The following is a 19,638-nucleotide window of genomic DNA, read 5'->3' on the forward strand; positions in this document are numbered from 1 at the left end:
TGATTCAAACTTCTACTCAAAGAGGTAGCTGTGAAGAAAAGTTTTCATTTAAATCTCCCTAGCCCTTTAAGGGTCAAATTACTTACATAAAAGACATTTGTCTCTCTATTTTTTAAGCACAAAGCAACACAAAACACACACTGAAAATGCAAGGGTTCAAACTGTAGAAGCCCTGCCCCCATTTCTCCACCCACCCCCACATGGGCTCCTCTCAGATTTTGCCCATTTAGCACAAATTTGTGATTTGGGCTTTTGCGCTCTGAAGCCTTACATGATTGGGAACCTGGCTACTTGAGGGGCCTTCAAAGTGTCCCTAGTACTAAGGGAGTGTGGCTGAACAGCTTGAACCCACTGTGCCCATGAGGGAAGCAAATTTTCCCTTGATATGAGATCCACTCAGCTCACTTTGTTACCACAAGCCTTTTGGTTGTCATTTTAAGAATTTTTCTAGCATGCAGTAGACTATTCCCATAATGTGCATCACATGACACTAGCAGCACTTGTCACAGGCACAAACTCCAGATGGCTGACAATGCTTATGCTGATCTGCTCACTGGACGCATGATCTAATGTGGTAAGAAATTTAAGGGTAGGATTCAACTAATCAGTCCTGCCAGTAGAAGTCAGTGCAAGGGCTCCCACTAGTACAATGGGGTTTCTCCCCTGTCCTCCAAAATTGGGTTGACAGGAGGGGGTGGGAGAACCCCCAGAACAATATAGGGGGAAGGAGGAGATCATTCCATCAGACGAGCTAAAAAAATTGCACTGACAGAACAATTGCCATAGCACTATGTTGTATTCCTCTCTAAGTGTCCCGCAGAGTGGTAATGTTAACTGGCTTTCCACCTCAAAGGGGTGTGGATGCAGGTAAACAAAAAAGCCTGTTGTAGAAAATACTACAATAGTCAAGATTACCATTGGCAAATAATATCATTTTAACACATCCTATCCCCAACCCATCAAAGACACAATCCAAATTCCCGGATATTCATATCTGAGTTTGGCTAGGTTACTATGGTGCGCAAGTCCCTCTCCGCTGTCCTTTGCCAGCAAATAGGAGCACCACTGGTGTTGGGTCTCCACCACAGTAGAGGTTGCAAGATCTGCCATGACAAGTATGAGGTTACCAGCAGCAGCCACAGAAAGTCCTGAAAGATGGTGTTTCAGAGTGCAGTCTACAGGATCCCGAACCCCACAAAGCCCCTGGTTCTGACACAGCGAAAAAATGACCTTCTGCAGCCCTGGCCAGCAGGAACTGCCAGGGCTTTAGATGTGGTCTAAGATCTGCCACTTGGTGCCTCCCTGGCCCATTAGTATTACTCTGTCAGTGTTACAAGAATAAAAACAATTAATTTACCCGCTAAGATCTGTTCCATAAGTGTTGATGTTCCAGTTATAACCATAGAAATAGGGATTATGCTGCTTCGGGCAGCTACGCCACCACCTGCAATAAAACTATCTTGTTAGCCCTCATGTACTATTTCTACACGGTGTTTTAATTATCATGTAATTTTGAAATACATTTACTGTATTTATTACATTTTCTTAAAAGAGCAACATCCCATAACATCTCGATATCTTTTGGTAATAAGAGGGCATACTCAAATTGCTTATTACCTCCTAGTTCAGTAGTTATATAAGAGTGGTCTCTACTACAGGGATAGCCAAAGAAGTACCCTCCAGATGTTGAACTAAAACTCCCATCATCCTTGGCCACTGTCCATACTGGCTAATGCATGTAATGTTCAATTGCCCTATGTACAGTTCAATCCGTGCCAGTATATTAAATCCGATAATTCAGTCCATTGCTGATAAGCCAGTTGACCTACGTCTTGCTTGGGTTCTACAAGATGTGAACCCTTACATAACTCTACAGGTTGCTAGATTCCTAACAGCCGTCATTTCGTATAAGAGACGAAATGGGATGTTAGCCGATTATTGATAATTATAAATATGTTTTCCAAAACGAAATTAGACACTGATTTTAGTCTGATGCCTAAATTTTAACTTTAAAATTTCTCTGAGATATGTTTTTACGGAAATGTTAATATTGGTCATTATGAGTTGTGCTATCTTATTTGCGGCTTGTACGGTGCTGTTGTTTTATTTGATTCACGTTTGTTTGTTCTGTTTTGTATTGTATGATGGGCACAAATGCCGAATAAACATCTATCTATCTATCTCATCCAATTTCTTAAAAGAGCAACATCCCATAACATCTCAATATCTTTTGGTAATAAGAGGGCATGCTCAAATTGCTTATTACCTCCTTGAACATGGTTCAGTAGTTATATAAGAGTGGTCTCTACTACAGGGATAGCCAAAGAAGTACCCTCCAGATGTTGAACTAAAACTCCCATCATCCTTGGCCACTGTCCATACTGGCTAACACTGATAAGAATTGTCCAAGAACATCCAGAGGGCACCACACTGGCTATCCCGGCTCTACTGAATTCACTAGCTTTTCTTCATCTAACATACTATTTCTTTCCCACCTGCTTTCAGGTTAGATCTCTCCCCACCAACCACCACCATCATCACAGCTGTTGGGGGTTATTGGATCTCAGAAAGTACATCAAGAGAAACAGTCATAGTTTAACATCATGCTGAAAGCTGAAGTCCGAAAAAAGCAAGAAAAAGAAAAGTTTGCGTGTTGAAGTCTCCAATAGGAGATTAATTAAAATTAGATTGATTTTAGTAAAGTTCTAATCCAAATATCCATCTCTTGGTTCACGTTCTTGCTTACTGTGGATTTTGGTAGCCCTACATATATACATGTGATTACTCCACTGCCTCGCATATGGCTCAGTTTCTTGTGTTCATACTCCCACAGCTTTGAAAAAACTATTACTGTGTCTTATTTTTCTTCCACTCCGATACTAGTTTAAAGCAGTTTGAATTTTTAAGAAACAAACATTTTACTTTCTGATATAATGAGTAGAATTTCCACATGTTGACAATGATACTTAGATATAATTAGAACTTTAATAATTACTTCCAGTTTTTGAAAAGTAATACAGTGGTACCTCTGGTTACGTACTTAATTCGTTCCGGAGGTCCATTCTTAACCTAAAACTGTTCTTAACCTGAAACACCACTTTAGCTAATGGGACCTTCCACTGCCACTGTGCCGCCAGAGCCCAATTTCTATTCTTATCCTGAAGCAAAGTTCTTAACCTGAAGCATTATTTCTGGGTTAGCGGAGCCTGTAACCTGAAGCGTATGTAACCTGAAGCGTATGTAACCCGAGGTACCACTGTAAAAGAATTACATTTGGTTTTCCTTGTTATAATTAGCCTATTCTCTATAGTTAATTTTATCCACTTACCATCAAGAATATCCACGCCTGCAAAAAACAACTCTGAAATGACATCACGAATTTCCATTTCATCAGGAATAGGAGGGCCAGGGATCAGTGTCCGCCTATTTCTATCAAACAAAGCTTCCAAGATGCCAAAAAAGATAGATGCATTGCAATCAAACATCTCCATCATCAGCCGTTCTGAGATTGTTCGAGGCCAAGGAAGCTAAATGAAACAAAAATAATCAAGGATCACATATTTAAAATAGCTGTCGTTAAGTAAACAGCTCCATATAAAACCATGCTGGAGAGCTTTAACTTAGACTGTGCACGGATATGTAAAAAACCAGTGTGAAGTTTAAGACTTAGCTGGAATTAAGGAAAGCTTTGTTTGTTTGTTTGTTTGTTTGTGTCATATTTAAATTATAAAAAGTAAATCTTTATGAAGCAGAATTTCTTTCTTTCTTTTTAGGGAAGTGTGTCCATATGTCATAGACTGGCTGGATGCAGAGGAGCACCTGACAGGGAACCACCAGGGGAAGAAGGCACCAAGCCAGTAGACTGGTAGTGGGATGACAATGAAGAGGTGGTGTCAGCAGAATAGATGACAGGGTTTAGTGAACAGTTGATTGTTGGGGCTTCAAATGTACACAGGTCTCTTTATACACTGACAATCAGCCGGTTGTTGGTGCTTGCAGAGGGCCGTGTTGCCCTTTGAAGCACCTACAGCTGATAGTAAGGGTTTCAAAGTGTCTTGCAAAGGCTGTGTGGGCATTGCTGATCAGCAGGTGCAAGGCAGGTGAATGCCTAGTGAGCCAAACGGAGAAGCCTAGTGAGTTTAATTAAGCCCGCAAAGGGGGGGGGGAGTTCACTGCATTTACATTAAGGATCTCTGTTCTTCAAGAAGAAGGTGGCCCAGGAAGGTTGGTCCAATCAAGCGATATAAAAGGCCTCAGTTGAATTCTGAATCTTATTTGTACAAATTGGCTCCCTGGAGCTATCCAAGGTACTGCAACTCAAATCTGACCATAGCTGCCACCTGCCTGGCTAAGTTATCCTCATGGGGTCCAGATCAGGACAGGGTGAAATGGCTAATACATACATGTTGTATATCTTTCATATTATTTTTCACTCTTGGACGAAAAAGCCCCTTTGGTCGTCTTCTGGGTTCAAATGCTGATCTTTTGAAGATCATTGCTGCCATCTGACCCCAAAGAGGAAAGAAAAAAAGCATAAATTATTATGTTACATGCTCCACTTTCTTAAATACTATAAATCCCTATAAAATATGAATACCTTCACAGTTGCTTCTTTGAATTTTCTCTTTGTTTCTGGGCTTACTGCTGATGAGCTCATATTTTCCATTTGCTTTAGTTCATCTATTTTAACCAAACCACGACGTGCAAATATCTGAAGCACAATAATATATATATATATATGTAAACTGGAGTGAATATTATTTTCCTGTTAATAAAGGCAGATGTAGGAAATAGGAAGAAATGGCAATACTGTCCCCCCTAGCTTGAGCTAGAACTCCACTGACTGCTAGCATTCAGAATTCCAATCCCCATCCTAGAGTCACATTCCAAATAAGATAGCGAAGAAATCTGGGAAGCTTCATGTGGATCAGGAACAACCAACAACGGCAGTGCTTGGGATCCAGATAACCATTCTAGGTTTAGCTGCCCAAAATTCTGGATTCAGATTACTACGGTAGTAAGTAGGCAGAGCAAAACACAATATGGAGAGAGAATGTTGGAGACAGAACAGGCAGAAAGACTGAATGGAGTAGGCTAGAGCTAAATCAGATAGACGGATTAGAGAAGAAGCACTTGGATTGCAGGGTCAAAGGTATCAGCTGGTCTACAATAGAAATATGTTTTATGCTGCAGACATAAAATGTTCCTGTATGGCAGTCATAATTATACAGAGGACCAGTATGTTGGTCACTTATTGAAATCAAATCTCACAATATCTTCAGTGCAAAAAGTTGAGAAAAGGGGGAAAGTAAACTAAACTAAAAATTACAGAGGTAACCTGTCTATTTTATCCAAGCATAAGTCATTTGGGAAATTACTAGGTTGTGCTCCTATCAAATCAAGTATATGATCCCAACATCATATACTTATGGACTGTTTTGACTAAATTTGTATTTCTGTTCAGACAAGGAACACAAAAAGGCAGCGCCCCTTATGCACACTTTAAAATAAAATAATAATAATAATAATAATAATAATAATAATAATAATAATTCATTATTTATACCCCAGCCACCTCTGGGCAGCTTCCAACAGAATGTTAAAATACAATAATCTATTAAACATTAAAAGCTTCCCTAAACAGGGTTGATTTCAGATGTCTTCTAAAAGTCTGGTAGTTGTTTTTCTCTTTGACATCTGGTCTCCCAAGAGCAGCTTGTTTTTACACAAATCCAATATATTTTTAATTATATTTAAAATATGAAGGATAATCACTACCTCTCCATTTATGCCAGAATAGCAGTCATAATAACACTGGCAAACAGCAGCATACAGTGTCGCTCTCCATGGCAAATAGTGTACAGCTAAAAGGGGAACTGATGATTCCATACATACACAGGCCCATAATAAATATTCAAGAACCTATTGAAAGAGAAACTGATTATAAATTAAGCCATTAATGGGTGACATCCAGTGTTAGTTATATTCAAAGTTGCTCCACTGAAGTCAACGTAATTTAAGCCAATTTATTTCAGTGGGTGTGTTCTGAATATGACTAACCCTGAATATCGCTCAATGATATTAACACTGATTAGTGTAAAATATTGCAGGGGTTGACAAATTTTGAAAGGTAACTACTTCTTTCCCCTATTTCAGTTCAACTGTCATGACTGATTAACATTATGAGTAGGTGAGCTAGTAAAAATAGCAATAACTTTTGCAGACTTATGTGCAAAACTGACTCCCCCCACCACACACACATCTACCTTTCTTGCTTATTTTTTTCTGGAGTGTATAACTGAGATGAACAAAACTTTGAAAGTCACATGATGATCTTATTATAAAAAATAGCCACTGGGTGGCACTACAGTTCAGTTTAAGGACAACTGAAAAATCTTCCTTATAATCAAGCAGTATGTAATTTTCATACTTCAGATTTCACATATGTGTGTGTGTGTGTGTGTGTGTGTGTGTGTGTGTGTGTGTGTATATATATATATATATATATATATATATATATAACAATGCTGAAATTCTATGAACAATGTCTAGCGAAATATCAAAAGCCAAAACCACTGAACGAACAATATCAGATTTAAGGTTGCTAGTTTTCTACACTTTATTTATTTATTCATTCATTCATTCATTCAAGCTAAGAAAATCCTTTAAAACGCATAAACACACACACACACATATATATATAATCATCACAAGGCAAACACAATCTAAAATGTTACCAAAAACATGCAGAACAGTAACAATCTGAAAAATTAGTGTATCTTGACAGACACAGGAAAAGAGAAAAATACTTCCAAATTTATCTTGCCATACCTTAGAAGATTGACCTATGGTCATTAAATGCCTACATATGGTATACATATGGATTGTACCTGCAAGGACAAGTAAATTATTTTAAAAACATATACAGCAATATGTGCACGTGTGTGCATGCTTATATATATTATGCTGAAGCTTGTGGACTATCCTTACTCTCAACTCAACTTGGCTTATAGTCTTTATTGAATACAACTTATTCAATATAAATTGTAAGCTCTGTGTGTGTGTGTGTGTGTGTGTGTGTGTGTGTGTTTGTATAAAACCTGCAGAGTGAATACAGTAAATGGACATACAAAATAACACCTATAGGTTATATTGGCAAAGCTTATCTAGCATAAAAATTTTCATATTAAATGGTTTCTAACTTCTTTGAAACTTACTGAAGAGTCTTATGAAACCATGTCAACCATTTCATGACTCTAATAATCTCAAACATTTATTTATTTCCTACACTTCGGGAACTGAATTCCCTTATATGAAAACAACCCCCTCTAATATATTTTACAGTTTAATCTTCACACATGCTTATAATTTTTTATTTAAAAAAACTATAGTGCTTTCTCAGTACTTATCCATCCACATTAAAGCTATCAGCACTCAACTGCCCGCATAATAAATAATTTGCTTCACAGCGAAAATTCAACCCAAAATGTAAACAGAAATGGCAAAAGTGAAATTCCCCATGAATCTTAAATTAGGGAGGGAGCTCTCAAATTAAAACACTCTTTTAATCTTGACAGCTCTCCAACAGCATTTAGAAAGTAAAATTTGTGACGTACCATTGTAGACAAGCCAACACAAACGTTCATGTGGCAAAGTCATCTGCATGATCAGTTGCAATATGGACAAGAGTCTGAAACATGTCTTCACAGAGTCCTGATTCAGGAGGTCCTCATCATTATCACACACTAATTTGTAAATGCAGATAATCCTCACTTGCAAAACATGGAACTAAAATGAATAATCAGAGATTGAAATGGCATAATTTTTCAAATCAAAATATGAATTTAGCACCCCACCCCATAACTCACCCTTCAGCCACTCAGCCAGAGGACACTATTTCCCCAGCTCTTTCACAACTGGGCCACTCAGCACATTCACTCCTAGGTCTTGTAGGAAATTCCCACCACTGTCTACCACATGCTTCATTGGCCCCTTCTTCACTAGCTTGTTTCCTTTGTGCTTTTTTCATCCAATTGCTGCCTTTTAGCTAATTAACTACTTTCTACCATAGCACTTAATTTAAGCAATGGCTTTATGGCACAGTACTTAAATTTAAACAAGGGCTCAATGAAACATCTTCAGAACTTCAGTCTCTAGGACAGTGTTTTTCCACAGTCAAACCAACATTCCACTTCCAGCACAGCAATTGTTCTGATAAGGTTCTTGCTTGTTTGTTTTCATGCATTTGCTACTCATTTGGTGTGAGGGATTCCCACTTCTTGCCTGAAGCTAGTGCCTCTGAAATGCAGCAGACGCCAACAGTGATCCATTTTCAGTACCTGTTAAAAACTTACTTATTCACTCAGGCCTTTGGCAGCCATGCATACTAATTTTTGTACTTGGAACTGTTTGAGGATTTGTGTGTATCATGTTTTATTTATTCTTATATTGTTTATATATTTCATTAACATTGTTTGAATAAAAGGCAGCCTATAAATGATTCAAATAAGATAAAGATATATATTTCTGTCAATATAAAGTTATTCTTCTAGCCAAAGGCCATGACAAACCCACAGCAACAGACCAGTAAAACAATACACATTATATTTATCCATGATGTGAGTCAATATCCATGATATATGAGAGAGGTTACCAGAGACACCAACAAACTCAAATTCAGCTTGATTTCAAATTAAACCTCCAAATCATTACATTTTATAGCAATGTTATTGAACTACTTTTTCATGTTTTTGTTTGTCTGTTTGTTTGTTGCAGCCAATGCATATAGGGCCACTCTGTGTTATGAAGCTATTAATGTCACTTAAAAGAAACTAGACCATTTCAGCTGGAGTGTACCGCCTGCTTCTGTGAACAAACGTTTCAGAAAGTGATCTCTTGGGTGTCTATATAAAGAGCAGGCCAACAGATAATGAGTAGTGTCTTCCACCTGAGGTTGACCACAAATATAAAGTCTGCCCTGCATACGGGGCCTTGCTGCAGCAGTCATCCAAAACTGCAGTGGGCATCATTTGGAAACAGCTCAGTAAAGGTATTTGGTCAAATAGCTAGTTCTAAAATACTGTTGTCAAGTGGTAAAATTGCTGTTTCTAATTAGTTGCATGTCCCTTCTGGAGTCTATCCATAAGTGCTAATCCCATAGATGACACTTATTTACGGTCAAAGCAGAGCTCAGTCCTGGAAAATAATAATAGTCTAAAACATCTTGACAATCTGCTTTCCAAAGTTGGTTATAATCAACAGATTATATAGCACAGAGCAGTAAAATATTCAATAAGCATAGTAGCAATTTTTAAAATATACTTTAACTGAGTGTTGGCCACCCACATTCTGTACGAAGAAGAACCATGTGTTTCAAAGTTGTTTAATAACACTAAATAATAACTGCAACAGCAATAATCACCTTCACTCAATGACAAAACATTGTTGTTAGAGAGTGTTCAGAAAAGATGTTGTGAAACAGGTTTAGTGGACCTTTTTGGCCCGGAAGGCCAGATCTTTATCCCCCTCACAGCCCCCCACTTGGAAAGGTGAATGGAGCAACATTATTATGACATCAGCTGATTGACAACTTGCTGGCTATCAGGTGCAACAGGACTTTTTGGGCACTGCAAATTGTCAGTGCCTGTAATGCCCTGCCTTTATGATGTCAGGGGTAGAGCAAGTAGCCTTGCGGGTCACATAGGGAGGCTCAGCAAGCTAGATCAGGTCCATGGGCCAGAGGTTTCCTACCGTTTTAAAAGTCTAAAAACTGAAAATGCTAAGACACTTTTAGGATACTAAAAATGTTCCTTTCATCTAATAAAAAGAAGTGATACGCAGAAACAATCTGGATTGGGCTTCAATTTTCCATAAAGGCAAACAGTGTTGTAATTTCCTAAACTAGGATATTTAGTTACCAAGAGAGTACAAAATATCTTCCACCTGAAATCAGAGAACATGTTTGGTGCACTTTAGACCTACATTTTAGGACAGGAAAAAACTTGGGTTCAAGGATCACATTATTCTATAGCAAACAGCTGGTTTCCAGTTATCAAGCTTCAAAGTGAAACCCTTAGTATCTGCTTTTACAACAGGAAGAATAAATAATATCCTAGGAGAGCTTAGATCCCAAATGTTTTTCAAAAACACTGGCAAACTCTTTTAACATATTTATTAGATGAAATCATAAAATGCCCAGAGGACTAAAAATATGAATAGTCAGATGTTTTTAAAAAGATGGTTATGCCAATCCTACAATGTATATGCTTGCTAATTTCATTAACATAGTTGCAAATGTAAGATTTGTCTCAATTCAGTACACTTTGCCCACAGCACACAGTCAGAATGTATGAAATTTCTTTTTCGCACATGCAAGTCTATATAAGATTCTCCTATGAATGAGCAAAAAGAACCAGTAAAGTATGAATGTCTCTTTAAACACGATATTAGTTGTCATATGAGAAGTGGCCTTAAGACAGCATGCTGCTGGAGGAAGAATGGGTGGTGCTTACTGAATATTTATTGAAACCTTGTTAATGCCAAATTATTAAAATATTATATAGTATCACATTTATTTTAAATCTTCATTGTATATACTTACTGTACGCGCAGCAGTTGGATCTCTAAGTCCCTTTGGGAAAAAATCAGACTTAAATTGATGCACATCTGATCCAATTTTGTTTAGATTTACACTACAGATTTCCTGAAGATATCGCCCATAGCACTGTGTGAGTGCCAGCTTATATTCCTGGAAACCCAAAAAACACAACTGATTACACACAGAAATTGCATTCTTTTAATTTCTGTAAAATTTTAAGTGCCAAACCATTAAGATTTTGGAACCCAGCTCCTATCAACCCCACGCAGACAATGTTCAGGGATGATGGTAATTGCACTCCAATAACATCTGAAGGGTCACAAGTTGTCCATGCTTCTTATAATACATTTACAATGTATTCCTATATATGTCTACTCAGAAGTAAGTTGCATCAAATTCAACAGGACATACTCCCAGGTAAGTGAGTACTGTATAAGACGACAGCATGGTAGGGATGGAGAGAAAGTCTAATCAGTCCTGTTGGTCAACATATCATGAAAGTATATTGTTGTCATTTATTGTTTCCCTATTTTGTTTCCAATATTGAAACAACCCACAAAAACAATAGCAATACAACCAAAGTTCAGCACTTTCAGGTAGTTTAGTTCAGTAAAATTTAAGCAAAAGTTAAATCCCTCCAGCGTAACAACTGCCTTTATTCAACTGCTTAACGACTGTGTTCTATCCAATATGTATGGCTATAACGATCAAGAAAACAACATTTCCTTTATATCAAAGCATGGCATATATATAAAAAAGAGAATTAGAAATATTCAATATCTGAACATTTCAAGGTAACTGTGTTTTTAAGGCTTTGGTAGAAAGAAATGAATAGCAGTCATGTTAATGATTCTTAATTTTATTTGCATTTCAGAAGAAAATGTGTTATAAGCTAGAGACCAAGATCTCTGCATCTACCTCTACAATGCAACCACTTCCTGAGCAAATGGAAACCTACACAGAGCATTGTTTCAAAAAAAGGAAGCAAGAACTATACAACTGAGACTGCAGGTGTCATTTAGGTGCTTGAATTAAATAAGACACACAAGCTAGGGAAAAGGCATGGCATTCTTTAAGAAGCAAAAAGAGATCATAGATTTCATTGTATAAATCTTATTAATCTGTCAAAAAACAGAAGTTAATTGACACGATAGTATATTGTAATTATATACTAAGCTAATGTTTTGTTGCCAAGTCAAAAGTAAAAATGCCAGCTATTGAATCATCACCATCATCAGTTTGTACAGCATGAGATTCTTGATAAATCTCCCTCAACATGTGGAATAAGACTAACTGCAAGTGAGGTTAATTCAAGTAATGTGATCAGACACACACAATCCTTCCAACAGTTTTTTTTTTGGGGGGGGGAGGTGAGAGTCTACTCTTCTGACTCTACAGCAGTGTTTATACCTTCAGTTAAATATTAGCATACAGTATTTCCTTTTCCAGTTTCATATACCTTTAACAGATTGCCCACCCATGCAGGTGAAAGTAAAGAGTGACAGGGAACACTATTGAAGGCCTCTCACTAAAACTTGTCATGAGCTGGGAGTATAAGACGACCCCCAACTTTTCCAGTTAAAATATAGAGTTTGAGATATACTCGACCGCAGATTCTCCACCCGGAGTATAAGACGACCCCCGACTTTTGAGAAGATTTTCCTGGATTAAAAAGTAGTCTTATACACCAGAATATACAGTATGTATTTTTGAATTTATATACCACCCTATACCTGGAGGTCTCAGGGCAGTTCACAGAACAAAATCAAAATATAAAACTACAAAATAAATAATCAAAATAAAAACTACCCAATAACCCCTCCCCCCCAAAAAACCCACATTTTAAAAGGGCATAGGATGTCAATCAAATCAAACAAAGGCCTGGTTATGGGGTTAACAGTCTGCTTTTGATGTACAGTAATGGCCACAAATAGACTGAAATTTACCTGAGATGAAGAATCATTCAACTTAATCGGGCTTTTTTTTTTTTTTTAGTTTATATAGGATTGCACAGTCAGCTATCTTGGGTTGGTATTATGTATTCAAATGGCTTTCAGCAACAAGAAGCCTTGTGGTACCTTAAAAACAAATGACACTTGATGCTAAATTCATCACTTGCAATTGCATCAAGCTTTTATAAACATTAAACAGTAGGCACAGAAAGTTCCTATTAGATTAAGACCATGGCACATCAGGAGGAGGGCTACAAATTTTTCTCAGGACTCCCTGAATACCATGGTCTGATCCAGGTAATACACATATGCCCACTGTTTAATGTTTTAAAAAGATTCTTTTAACTGCACATGACAAATTTAGCATCACATCTAGTTTGCTAAAAAGACATGAGCTATCATGGGCAGATTGCACTTTACCAAATGCATCTCAGATGGCAGAATACAAATGCAGATATAGAAGAGAAATTGCTGTAAATAATTCACATAGGGCATTACTTACTTTCATTTCCACAAGCTCATCACCAACTTTCACAAGTTTTTCATTGTAATACCAATCTGGGAATCGAGGCTTGTAGTTGTTCCAAATATTAAACAAAGTAGTTGCTCTAAACAAAAATAATCACGGAAAGTTATGGACTGAAATATGGCAATATTCTTGTTTGGTTTTTTTTAATAAAGGCAGGAAACACACTGGCAGCATTCTCAAAACCTGACAAGCCAGGGAGAAACTTACCATACATTTCAGGTGAAACTCAAAAAATTTGAATATCGTGGAAAAGTCCATTTATGTAAGCAATTGTTTTCATTAGCTACTGGAGTTTAATATATGAGATAGACTCATGAGATGTAAAGTGAGATATGTCAAGCCTTTGTTTGTTATAATTGTGATGATTATGGCGTACAGCTGATGAAAACCCCAAAGTTGAAATTGTTAAGTTGGGGTTCTCACCAGCTGTACGCCATAATCATCACAATTATAACAAATAAAGGCTTGACATATCTCGCTTTGCATGTCATAAGTCTATCTCATATATTAATTTCACCTTTTAAGTTGAATTACTGAAAGAAATGAACCTTTCCACAATATTCTAATTTTTCGAGTTTCGCCTGTACATACATAATGTTATTTGTATGCTGCCTTTCCACAGTTCAAACCATTGCTCAAGGCGACTTACAACATGAAAAAATGCATAACTACAACTTAACAAAGGTAGTCATAAATAATAAAACATCAAACAATACGCAACAAAACTGAACAATTTCCATATAAATAAATCACAAGCTCTAAAATATACAAAAAAACCAACAGCAACAGCAACAACCCCCCTACACACACACCAAAGAAACCCCAAACAACACCCCAGCCCATGAGTTTTAACCCAACCCAACAGTCAGCAGCCTCAGTTTTTGTAGCTGGTGTCAGTCAGGGCCCTGCCCTTCCAGGTCAGGTCAGAAAAGGCACACAAGGCAGGGAGCAGGTCTTCCAGGAATCACAGTCCCTGTCTTAACATTATACCTGAAACAGGGATGACGCAGCCAAACTATTGTCACCAAGCCAAGCACAAGCCCCTGCTATGGTTTGTTTGAAGCAAAATAAACCATGATCTCTGGTTCAGACATAATGCTAAGTCAAGGATTGGGGTTGTGTCTATATTCCACATTGAATGGAGGGAGCAAAGCAGGTTCAATCTATGGTTTACCATATTGTGCAACTGGGCCATTGTGTTTGATAGTCTCTTTAAATATTCCCTTAAACTCCCAGAATTGAAAGGGCAACCAAAATGATCCAGGGGCTATGAGGAGAGTTACAAAATTAGGGCTTTTTAATTCAGAGAATATGAAAGAGATGTTTAAATTAGACTTGATCTATACAAGGTGGATAGAAGTTTTTCTCCCACCAAAATACTAGAGCCAGCAGTCATTTAATGAAACTGAATGTTGAAAGATTCAGGACACATGAAAGGACATACTTTTTCACAAAGCGCATAGTTACAGTATGGAATTTGCTACCAAAAGATATAGTGATGGCCAGCAACTGAGACAACTTTAAAAAGGTAATCAGACAAATTCAAAGATGAGGCAATCAAAAGTTACAAGTCATGAAGCTGCTAGATCGGCTCGAAATCCTACAGAACTCTTTTCTTAAAAGAATTCTTGGCCTCCCTCAAGGAACCCAGCAGCTTTCCTAAGAGTGGAAGTAGGTCTACCCTCTTTGTCTGCTAGGGCCCATTTAAGATTTCTGCGCTCATTTATCAATCTTGCAAATGCCCAGGATACTCTACAATCCTATGCATTTTTCCAACATAATTCCGCTTGGTGCCAAAACCTCTTAGATATTTTATCTAGATATACCCTTCCCGAGTTTAATACTCTTAAATTTTGGAGCCCTGATATTCAAGAATGGATTTTTGACAGGGATGCCTCCTTAGACATCATGAAGATAAAAAAATTCTGGGTTTTCTTATTGGTTCCCTCAATTAAAAGCAGTCAAAGTCTGTGCCAGCTACCTGACGGATATCACTGGCCCCACTCTTCGGAGAGCTTTTACTATGGCTCGGTTCCAAACAATACCTACAGCATACCTGGCTGGCAGATTTGCCAGAACCCCATTAGAACACCGCCTGTGCCCTTGCTCCATGAGAACTAAAGAGGACCTAGCACATTAATTCTTTTATTGTCCTCTTTATTCAAGCTTTAGAGGTGGGGTTCTGCAACCTATACCCAACTCAATAAGTAACACTGAAGATTGTGTAAAAAATTTATTAGCTGATGCCAATCCTCAGATTTCTCATGTGGCAGCGGTTTACATGAAAGCCAGGGAAAGATTTTTGGTTGACAAGGATAAGGTCCCTTTTTCGTCTCCATAATCTGTCTATATTGTACCTTTTTATCTGACGAAGCCATTGTTATGGCTACATGTAATAAATTTTAACATTATTATGTAGATATATGTGTAAATGCTTAGTCCTCACAATAAACTTTATTCAGTCATGATTATATTACCTCCTATATCTGAGACAGTATAATAATATAATAATTTATTATTTATACCCCACCCATCTGGCTGGGTTTCCCCAGCCACTCTGGGTGGCTTCCAGCAGAACATTAAAATACAATGATTCATCAAATATTAAAAGCTTCCCTAAACAGGGCTGCCTTCAGATGTCTTCTAAAAGTCTGATAGTTGTTTATTTCTTTGACATCTGATGGGAGGGCGTTCCACAGGGCGGACGCCACTACTGTACTGAGAAGGCCCTCTGCCTGGTTCCCTGTAACTTCACTACTCACAGTGAGGGAACCATCAGAAAGCCCTTGGAGCTGGACCTGTGTCTGGGCAGAACAATGGGGGTGGAGACGCTCCTTCAGCTATACTGGGCCGAGGCCATTTAGGGCTTTAAAGGTCAGCACCAACAGTTTGAATTGTGCTCGAAAATGTACTGGGAGCCAATGCAGATCTCTCAGGATCAGTGTTAAATGTAAAGCAGTCTAGCTGCAGCATTCTGGATTAGTTGTAGTTTCCAGTCACCTTCAAAGGTAGCCCCACGTAGAGCACATTGCAGTAGTCCAAGTGGGAGATAACCAGAGCATGCACCACTCTGGCAAGAGTCCATGGGCAGATAGGGTCTCAGACTGCGTACCAGACGGAGCTGGTAGACAGCTGCCCTGGAAACAGAATTGACCTGCGCCTCCATGGACAGCTGTGAGTCCAAAATGACTCCCAGGCTGTGCACCTGGTCCTTCAGGGGCACAGTTACCCCATTCAGAACCAGGGAGTCCACACCCGCCTGCCCTCTGTCCCCCAGAAACAGTACTTCTGTCTCAGCCCCAATGTGTTAGCCGCCATCCATCCTCCAACCACCTCCAGACACTCACACAGGACCTTCACCACCTTCATTGGTTCCAATTTAAAAGAGAGGTAGAGCTGGGTATGCCTGTGAAAACCAGTTTCTAGGGATCATAAGTAGGAAAGCACTTTGGAGCTTATTTCCTGCTTGCAGGCTTCCCATAGGTGTCTGTTGTCCACTGTGAGAACAGAATGCTGGACTAGATAGGCATTTGCCTGATCCAACAGAGACCTTCTTATGTTCTTAATAGCTTTCTCCTTCCTATTATCCTCCTTGCATTAAATAAAAATAAAAATCTGGCAATTGTGCCTGTGCTCCCACTTTGCACCTCAAGGTTCATATGGTGGGTGAAAGCTTATTACCTTGCTTGCACAACTAAGGATCAAAGAACTGCAGCGGGAGAAAAGCATTGCAGTGGTGCCCAATGTTACGCACGCGATCCGTTCCGGACTGCGCTACGTAACACGGGCGTGCTTAACAGGAACACTGCCCCCCCAAAAAAAAACCCGGAAGTTCGCACATTTTTGCGCTTCTGCGCACCCGCGCATCGCGCACACTCCAGGGAGGACTTCCAGGTCACGGAGGTCCGTAAGTTGAACGTACGCAACACGGAGCGTACGCAACTCGAGGTATGACTGTATTTCTGCTTTTCCCTAGCACTTATTTTTTCTAGTAAGTGTCAGAAAATGGCATGGCTGCACCTAGTCCTTTTTAGTGCAAGGATAGTGCAATGCTAAAGGGGAAGAACGATATGCAGTTGGATAATGGCTCCAACTTTGGATCTAGAGTCTTTATAAAGAGGTGAACAGGTAACCAAGGCAGAGGGCCTTATCAGTAGTGGCGCCCACCCTGCGGAACGCCCTCCCATCAGATGTCAAGGAAATAAACAACTATCTGACTTTTAGAAGACATCTGATGACAGCCCTGTTTAGGGAAGTTTTTAATGTTTAATGTTTTATCATGTTTTTAATATTCTGTTGAGACCTGCCCAGAGTGGTTGGGGAAACCCAGCCAGATGGGCGGGGTATACATAATAAATTGTTGTTGTTGTTATAATTAATTAAGCTACAGGTGTCAGCAACAAATGAGGCACCTGGATAGTACAGTGCCACCTTCATGGCGGTCACGAGGGCATTTGCCCAATGAGGGACAGAGTGCGTAACGTCTCAGAAGAGTCCAGGCTATCCCCTGCAACTTCTGAGAACTTATATACTGTTATGTGCAAGCAGATCGTGAGATATTTTAGAGCAAAAAAGGAAGCACGGAGGAGAATGAAGGGCGCAGGAGAGAGAGAGAGAGAGAGAGAGAGAGAGAGAGAGAGAGCGGGAAGAGAGGCGCGCCCTTCCCCGCCAGCCCAGTCCCCGGCCTCCGCTTTACCCCAGCCTGTGCAACTCCTGCTGCCTGGAGCCCGAGGCCCCCGAGTCCTTCGCTTCCCGCTGCCGCCGAAAGTAGCCCAGGCTAATGCTCAGGTCCTTCTCGAAGCTGTCCACCACCGGGTTCCCCGGCTCCACGGGCCCGTAGAAAATGGCGGGCTTCGGGGGAGGCAGAGGCGGGGAGCGGGCTCGGGGCCTGGGGGCCTCCATGGCAGGCCGTCCGTGCTGCCCGGCCTCCGCTTTCAGCCCCTGGAGGCGGCACGCGGGCGGTTGCTAGGAAACGGGGCAACAAGCGCAGGCGGAAGGGGGAGAGGAGGAGGAGCTGGGGGAGGCGCGGGAGTTGCGCGAGGAGGGGCTCGCGCTCCTTTTGTCTCCCCGCCAGCTCCTTCGCTTCTCCTCCTCTTCTTCTTCCTCCTCCCTCCTCCTCCTCATTGCCGCACTTGTCTGTGGTGGGAGGGAAGCGTGGGTGGCCCGGTTCTTTGGGACCTTGCTTTTGTTTTGTTTTTTGTCGCCTGGTTCGTACATGGCGGGAAAACGCTCTGTGTAAAAATCAACGGTGCTGTGCTGTCGGAAGGAGCGCTTAGCCCTCGACATGATGCTCGGTTTCATAGGTTGCCTTTATAGACAAATGCGGACATTGGGATATCATATGATATGCATGCAATAAAATGTTTCAGTATGCCTTCGACTCCTAACAGCAGCACCTCCGTTCACAGGGCCAGCCAGGCTCCATGCTACCCCTCCTACCATTTTCGTGCGCCCTCCCCCCCTTTACGACAGATGCTAAACATTCAGTAGCATGCTGAACATGCATAGTTCTCACTGGGTTGTGTTTTGTTTAGTTGTTTTGTTTTTTTGTGTGTTTTTTTGGAGGGGGTACAGTTGCCCCGGCTTTTCTTTTTAAAAAGACTTTGCACTTCTGCAAGCCTCGGAATTCCCAAAGTGCGATAATAACCTCTCTCGCGTTCCTTAGTGGCCCTGTTTGGGCTGGGATCCTTTTGACACTTAATAATAATAATATAATTTTTTATTTGTATACCGCCTTTCTATCTTATGATACTCAAGGCGGTTTACAAGCAGAAGAAACAAAAAAATGTACATCTTATAACAATCTAATGCAATACAAACTGCCCAAGATTGGTATTACGGTGATACAGAGAGAGAGTAGAGAGTGAGAACAGTGATATAAGAAGCAAATGTAATAAATAATTTATTTTGTGCTTCTATCCTGTACTTTAGCTTGTGAACTGCCCTGACATCTTCAGATGAAGGGTGGTATATAAATATATAAACTCTCTCTTTGGCTTTGTTGATCAATAAAAGCTGTAGAATTGCGAGATTCACTGCTCAAAATGTTCCTGACCAGTCTGCATAACTGGAGCAGAAATAGGTGGGGGAAACCCCGGAGGCATTGTGTTTTTCTACTGCGGAATCAAAGCAAATCTAGACTCGTAAATCTCTGGGTGGAATATTGCTTGTGAACCATATGCAAACGCTTCTGGAAATGTGTAATAAGAAAACCAATAAGCAGCATGGAAATGTGTAATAAGAAAACCAATAAATAAAATGTCATTGTGCCAACCCACAGTAACCACAAGGGACACTCACTGGTTACTCATAGAATCAGGGCTCACACCATGGGATTTTGGCAATGTGTTGTGCAACGAAGTGACCCAGTGTTATACACTGAGTTATCACTTATTCCCAGATCCCCAAAGTGGAGATGCATGGACTGACTCAGCCCCAATCTTACTTGCTACTATTATACATTGTAGCCAAAGTCAGGAATAATGAATAAGAATCCTACTTGAAACATATGTGTCTTATACTGAATTTTAATACATGTTAGAATTCGTATGATTTCTGTG

At 39.7% G+C, this 19,638-nt stretch overlaps 1 protein-coding gene across 1 annotated transcript in view; it reads right to left on the reverse strand.

Moving 5' to 3' along the window:
- The window catches only part of CFAP54 (cilia and flagella associated protein 54), a 99,170-nt gene extending 81,173 nt beyond the window's left edge, over positions 1-17,997 (reverse strand). Inside the window, 10 exon segments of the mRNA XM_033161388.1 lie at positions 1,358-1,444; positions 3,329-3,527; positions 4,404-4,505; positions 4,598-4,711; positions 5,779-5,922; positions 6,832-6,890; positions 7,617-7,788; positions 10,601-10,747; positions 13,052-13,157; positions 17,775-17,997. Of these exon segments, the coding sequence (XP_033017279.1) occupies positions 1,358-1,444; positions 3,329-3,527; positions 4,404-4,505; positions 4,598-4,711; positions 5,779-5,922; positions 6,832-6,890; positions 7,617-7,788; positions 10,601-10,747; positions 13,052-13,157; positions 17,775-17,980 (1,336 nt within the window). The 5' untranslated portion in view covers positions 17,981-17,997.
- Positions 17,998-19,638: the final 1,641 nt, after the last annotated feature.

This window comes from Lacerta agilis, chromosome 10, assembly GCF_009819535.1.
Source record: "Lacerta agilis isolate rLacAgi1 chromosome 10, rLacAgi1.pri, whole genome shotgun sequence".
Lineage (NCBI taxonomy): Eukaryota > Metazoa > Chordata > Lepidosauria > Squamata > Lacertidae > Lacerta > Lacerta agilis.